The following is a 7087-nucleotide window of genomic DNA, read 5'->3' as shown; positions in this document are numbered from 1 at the left end:
TAGCGTTAGTCTATGAAACCAGGCTTGGTGTCCAGTTTTTAATACAACGACACAAGGAATCTGAGGCAACAGCTCATGCAACTACGGATCGTTAGATACCATTTCAAACAAAAGAAAGAAAGACAGAACAACCCCACAAGGCCAACACCAAGTTATAAACAACCAATTAAGATGCCTGATGAGTCATGTCCCTCGGGAAAAAGGGGTACAAAATAGCACTAGCTAGCAACTAGCCAAAGCAATTTGTTTTCGAACCAAAAATATGTAGGTGGTCCATCACAGGCTAAATCATGTCTTCGGCCTGCGGAGTGTAGACCAAAAGAAAATAAGCATATGCCATGGCGCGATATCCACATTTTAAATGAAACCCAAAAAATTGGAGGACTCTGTTTGCTCAATTTTGCCTTGTATGTATAGGATTAACTAACTTCAAACTCAAAAATGTAATTACTTGCATATAGTTAAGAGGCTATGTTTTCACAATAACTGATCACATATTCAAAATATGTACAAATTCATAAAGTAATTAGGGATTCACATCCAAAACCAATTCGCAATGAATGAAGTGTCCCAAACCCTTATAAACTCATAGGCAATGTTTCATTTTCCTCATGTGGGATTGTATAATCTCAACACGCCCCCGCACGTGTGACGAATTTTCAAGCCATACACGTGGACAATTTATATTGGGTGACGTGGAGCTCGTGTGGCGGTTAAGCATTCACACGTGGGATAACCCGCTCTGATACCATGATAAAGTAATCTCTGGAGTTCACATCCAAAACCAATTGACAATGAATGAAGTGGCCCAAACCCTTATAAACTCATAGACAATGTCTTATTTTTCCCATGTGGGATGTATAATCTCAACACAAATATGATACCATATAATTACTAATGCAAGAAAATTTATTTACTTTTAATTAACAAATGTTTGTTATCCAAAGTTGAAAAGAAAAAAAAAAAGAACATGAACATGTAATTGAGTAGTTGAAAAACTTACTGGGCGCTTTCAAGTTTTGAAACATAAGTGTACTTAATCAATGCCTCATACAGTTCAATCATCGAGACAGAATGAGAAAATTGATTGCTTAATATTATCGGTTAGGGTTGATCCCTGTCATGAAATAAGAAGACGAAGAAAACACGAACTAATCGGACAACAAATTAAGAAGTAGGCCGGGATAGTAATTTAGGAGAAGCGTAAAACAAAAAAAGCTAGCTTTGGTCCAGAAATATGAGCAAACCCGAAACGTACTTGATTATTCGGCAAACAGTAATTACAAGTAAACCCGAGAACCATTAATTATATATAACTATTAACTAATTGATACCCAAAACAAAGCTTGCTACTCAAAGCAAAGCTCAAAAAAGAAGGGTAAAAATCATGGATTGCTTGCAAAGCAAAAAGTCAAGTAGATACACCATGGCCACCAGCCCACCAATTTCTCCATGAACCATAAAAATCTATGGTCATCTGGAACGGTAAAAGAAAATACTAAGCTCCTGGCCAATACTCTCATCTGGGTCAATCAAATGAAACGATTCCGAATTTGCCGAACCACAAACTCTCTCAAAATTAGCTCGCAGGTACATAATCTCATCATCATCACCATCGCTAAGCTCCTTCTTCCCACTTATAATCCCTGCACCCACCGCAACCGAACCCATCATCTTCAAAGCTTCCAAGTCATGCTTCGTAGGCCTTCGCTTAACCGCATACCCAACTTTCCTGCTATTGCAGTACATAGTCCACACCGGAGTGGACAACAGAGAGCTGGAGTTTGGTGAATTACTGTTATACCCTGGAGTAGAAGACTCGAGGGCTATTCTGAGAAACCCTCCTTGCATTTCCTTGGCCAGGACTGTTGTGGGTAGAGCTAACTCGAGCAGGAGAATTGGGTTGGACTTGGAGTTTGTTTGGATGCAGAAATGGACTTTCCCTTTTCGGTACCCAAATATGGTGCCGGTTATGATGTTGTTGGGGTAAGAAAAGCTTGGACGCCGATAGTGAAAGCCAAATTCTTTGGTTTCTTGATGGTGATGATCATCTTCTACGAAGGTGCAGTGGCAAGTTGGGATCAGGAGTTCGATGAGAGAGCGGAGAAGGCGCCATGACCGTACTTGTTTGTGGCACTCGACGGTGGTGACGGCGCTGGTTAAGTGGGTAGCACCAACTCTTGGGTAGGCCATGGCGGTTAAGGGAGGGATAGGAGGTGAGAACCAGGCTTAGAATTTGGGGGGTTTAAGATGGGAATGGACTCTAGGGTTTATATAGTGTCGGTCTGAAGGAGATGTCTTTGTCCATACTATTTTTTTTTTTTTTTTGAAAGGGATTTGGAACCCAGCCTTGTTGGGAGACTCAGCTCCACCCCTGGTTCCATTTATTATATTAATAGTATGATTTTGGTCCATACTATTTCTTATATTATGATATTTTTATTAATTGCGTTCATGCGTGTTCTCCTTAATTTAGCAGTTTGATTAACAAAATCAATTCATTTGGTTATTTTAAGAAAATACAATGTTTCCATTTACCGACCAAAAACAGTGTTCTCATAAATAAAAAAATAAAATAAAAAAAAGGGACCAAAAACAGTGGTCGAAGTCTGATCAAACAGATTAGTCATCACTAAAATTATTGTTACTATATTCTGAAGATGATGCATGGGAAAATGAGATTCGCAAATAAGGATTATTAATGTGATAAATTTTAAGAGAAATCTTAGACTGTCATTTTTATTAATTCAGAAAGTCCTCCTCTTGAGCTGGTTAGCTCTTTATTGTATTCATTTCCAGGAGGAAATGTTCAAACTTGCACTCACGTTCAATATTGTCCAAAGAACAGTACAGTATTTTGTTGGTCATTTGGAAGTTAGCTCACGTAATTTATACTATTATTTAAAGAAAAAATATATTGCCTACCTCACTTATATATTTTACTGTTTTTACAACTGCATATCCCATGAAGTAGAAGTACGTCGATCCCAGGAAATGTGTGTATCTACCTATATGTATGTATGTAACATATAAAATTTAAGACTAAATTCAGTTTGCTCTCTTTAATTTTGGGGCAAACATCAGTTTGGTCCTTGATTTTTTTTTTTTAATCATGATGGTCTTTGCACTTCCATTTTCCATCACGCGCGTCTAAAATTCAAATTTGACTCGAAACGTGACGTCACTTGCTGAGTTTGAGCCGACTTAGAGTCCCACTTTTTAAATTTTAAACCCCTAAGAAGGGGAAAATGAACATTTCTAATTTAATTGAATTTCTAATTTTTTTTCTCTTTTTTGCCTCACTTTGCCTCTCTCTCAATCTTACACCAAGAAACATGAAACCCCAATTCTATTGATTAGAGTATTAGATGACCTTTCTCACACTCATCTCTCAAACCTAGCAACATCAAACCCCATTTCTCATCCCTTCGATCAATTCTTCATCCCCAATTCATGAAACCACCAAATTAAAACCCCTAATTCAAACATGAAACCACCTATATCAGCAGAGTTTTCGTGTGAATTCTTCCAGTCTCTAACTTGCAAAGCTCCAGCCCATGATTTCTTGTCTAAACGACTTCATGTGGAACCCAGAACTGGTAAGCTATACAACTTTGACTCTCCAGAACTATTACTTGTCTTTTTCTCTTTTTGATTGCTTTAGAATGCACCTAAAGGCTAAAGTCAATGTTTTGAGACCTCCAATCACGACACCAGCAAAATAGATCCCCAATTACGTCCAAATTTCAACACCACATTGGGCTTCACCACGATTTTGGAAGCTTCTGGCTTGGTCTTCTCCTTACCCAGAGCAGTTGGAGCTGGAATCGACGTTAAGGACTAAATTAACATTAAGGACTAAATTCAGCTGCAAACTGAATTTGGAGCCAAAGTTGGCTTAGTCCTTAATGAATTTCAACCTTCTGTTTTGGTAAGGATAGAAGTTGTCGGAGGCGACGAGCATCTTCAAATTGAGGACAGCATTTTCGGCGGCCATGACGATGACTCGGAGCGTTAGAATCAGAAAAACGGGTCAGGTTAAATTGGATTTTGTTGGGGGGGTTTGGAGTTTGGTTGAAAATTTCAGTGTCGGTGGTGAGAGCTTGTGAGTTGTGAAAGAGAGAGATGGTGGGGGGAGGATCCAGATGGGCGAGCCGAGGATCCAGAAGGCGGCGATGAGACTCTACTCGGAGAAAACCGGATAGGAGAAAATCCATGTCCTCCAGGCGATGCGTTTTAGCTCTGTATCAATGGCGGCGTCAAACGGCAGCGAGTACTTCAAATTAGGAATCATGGGGATGAAAGAGAAATTCGCTCAGTCGTCTAACGCCGAATCAGTGGCGGAGGATGAGGAGAAGCTAATGTGAGAGGCGATCTGGGTAAGAGAGAAGATGAAGATACATGGGTCAGAAAAGAAAACGATGAGGAAGAACATGAATTCTTTTGCTGCTTTTGTTACTGAAAGGATGAACAAGAGGAACAAGATGAAGAATTGTGCAGAGGAAGAAGAAGTGTTGGAAAATTTGGTCGATAAGAAGCTACTTATGTCACCGGATTTTACCTCCTACAAAAACTAAAAATTACAATATATTAATAACAAATAATAATCATAATGTTATTGTCATATAGATTGAAATAACAAGAACTATAAGACTTATCTCTTGAACTTGTAGCTTCCAAATGACACATCATTCGAAAAGAGTTTAAGGTTGAGGCGTGTAAACACTGCCCTTAAGAGTAGATTTCGTCCCTTGGAGACAGTGTCTCGGTGTAGCAGGTTTGTGGCGCCCTACCCTCCAGGGTACAACAATCTCGATCCTTGTAGGTGTACACTTACAATACTTGAATCGTATCAAACAGCTTGAAACTTTCTTTTGGTGGAATAGAAAAATTAAAGGAAACACATGAGTACTTTGAGCTATGAAAGGAAACAAAGGAGATTGAATTTCTATTGTATATTTTGATTTGGAAAGCTAGAGATTATATATGGCAAGAATGATTAATGCAATAACAATTTGCCAATAGCAATTAAATTTTGTAACTTAAGTAACAGAAATGGATACAATGACATTGATGAGTAATTCAAAATGGAAGGTATCAAATAAGGAATGAACCAATATAATTACAGAGTTAATTTGACCAAATGAATGGTATATCAATAATCCAAACTGATGAAATCTTTATATAAATCGCAATCAAAGAGAGTTAATGACTCAAAAAGAATTAATGACTATTACTATCTGCAAATAACGGTTTAGAGGAGATTTCAAAAATAGCAGGTATTTTGAAATATTCTAATTAAATTCCAACAAGAAGAATATTCAAGGGGGCAGTTTGGACATTTTGTCCAAATTGTGGGTCAAAATCTGAAAAGTGAGCCCTTATGTAGGCTCCAACTCAGCAAGTGACGAAACATTTTGGGCCAAATTTGAATTTTAGACGCACGTGATGGAAAATGGAAGTGCACGACCATCATGATTAAAAAAAAAAATCGTAGATCAAACTGATGTTTGCCTTAAAGTTGGAGGGGGCAAACTGAATTTAGTCCTAAAATTTAGAGTTAAATATTGCTTACTCCCTATACTTATAGGGTTTCATCGTTTCAGTCCCTGACCTTCGAATTTCACCTAAAAAGTCCCTGAACTCCCAATTTCCTCCCAATTGGTCCCTGCCGTCAAACATCTGTCAAAAACTCCGTTATCTTCCCCTAAAAAGTCTATTATACCCTCATTTACTTAAAATATATATATATATATATATTTCTCTTCCTCCCTTTTTTTTATTTTTTTTTCTTTTTACCTTTTCTTCTTCCGGCTCTCTCGCCTCCTTCTGTTCATCTCCTCATCAAAATGGTTCCAATCCACAGACCTTCAAGAGGTGAAATGAAAAAAAGAAATAAAAGAGAGAGAGAGAAAATAAATTAAAAAAAAAAAAAAAAGTAAGTGATGGTATAATAGACATTTTCGGCAACTTTAACAGAAAATTTTGACGGCAGGGACCAATTGGGAGGAAATTGAGAGTTCAGGGACTTTTTAGATGAAATTCGAATGTCAGGGACTGAAACGATGAAACCCTATAAGAATAGGGAGTAAACAATATTTAATCCTAAAATTTATATAGCTAGGGAAAAAAGTCCAAGTCGTTGTTGGTTTTCAATTAATTTACATATTCATCACCATGCCAGTAGGAAAATAAGGGATAAATCGATCTGATCATACATTCATAGTGATTGTATACAATGTTATTTGCTTTGTTCACCAGTAAGTCGATTTCATCACGAAAGTTTATCAGTTATATTCAAAGGTCTAGGGGTGAATTTAGGACAACTTTCCAGACTTTTTTGAGATCATGATGTATGCCGCCAAAGTAAGCCTCCGTGAAATTAATAGAGAAATTGAGTTTGATGTTTCAAGTATTTTGGATAGTTCCAATGGACATGTGCTTCTTCTTCTTTCTTTTTTATTTCTGGTGGAACACGAAAGAAAGTGGCGGGAGCAACCCTAGTGTGGAAAATTATCTAGCCTTATTAGACTGCATGCACTTTTCTGTTTTCGGCTTCAAAGAAACTCAAATATGATTTTCCATGCTAATGAAAATTCCGTACGAAAATACAATAAGCAATCCTCCATTGATCAACTAATCATTAGAGCATTGAGTATTGTGCTCTTTACAATTCCAACATTTACAACTGTTCTTCAACAACTAATTCATACAAGAATCTTAGTGACCTTTTCTCCAATATATTTTTGGGGTACTCTAATTAAAAAATTACCCTGCAAACTAGCACTAGATTTCATTCCCTGGCTGGCTTGTGTTATACCACATGAGAGAGACTTTTAAGCAAAAAGGGCTGAAGCAAATAAATGGAGTTGTTCTGCTTTCTAGCCTGGTTTCTCCACTCATGTCCTTTGCCTTTCTCGTTCCATGTGTATGTTTCCAGAAAATGACACAAACTCAAATTGCTTTTGATTATTTACACTTCAATTAAGTCAAAAAAGTTATCATTTATTTATATATCTTGTCATCCTTCATTTACATCACTCAATGCGTATCAACCAAAGTGAACTTCAGATACATACTTAAATTT

At 37.3% G+C, this 7087-nt stretch overlaps 1 protein-coding gene across 1 annotated transcript; it reads right to left on the bottom strand.

Moving 5' to 3' along the window:
• Positions 1 to 1287: 1287 nt before the first annotated feature.
• LOC133733800 (protein MIZU-KUSSEI 1) lies at positions 1288 to 2261 on the bottom strand. Its single transcript, XM_062161735.1, has one exon. It carries the CDS (start codon positions 2191 to 2193, stop codon positions 1474 to 1476), a length of 720 nt encoding a protein of 239 aa, XP_062017719.1. The 5' UTR covers positions 2194 to 2261; the 3' UTR covers positions 1288 to 1473.
• Positions 2262 to 7087: the final 4826 nt, after the last annotated feature.

This window comes from Rosa rugosa, chromosome 1 (assembly GCF_958449725.1).
Source record: "Rosa rugosa chromosome 1, drRosRugo1.1, whole genome shotgun sequence".
NCBI classification, from domain to species: Eukaryota; Viridiplantae; Streptophyta; class Magnoliopsida; order Rosales; family Rosaceae; genus Rosa; species Rosa rugosa.
Note: the sequence above shows the minus strand (reverse complement) of the source record. Positions and strands in the feature narration are given on the sequence as shown.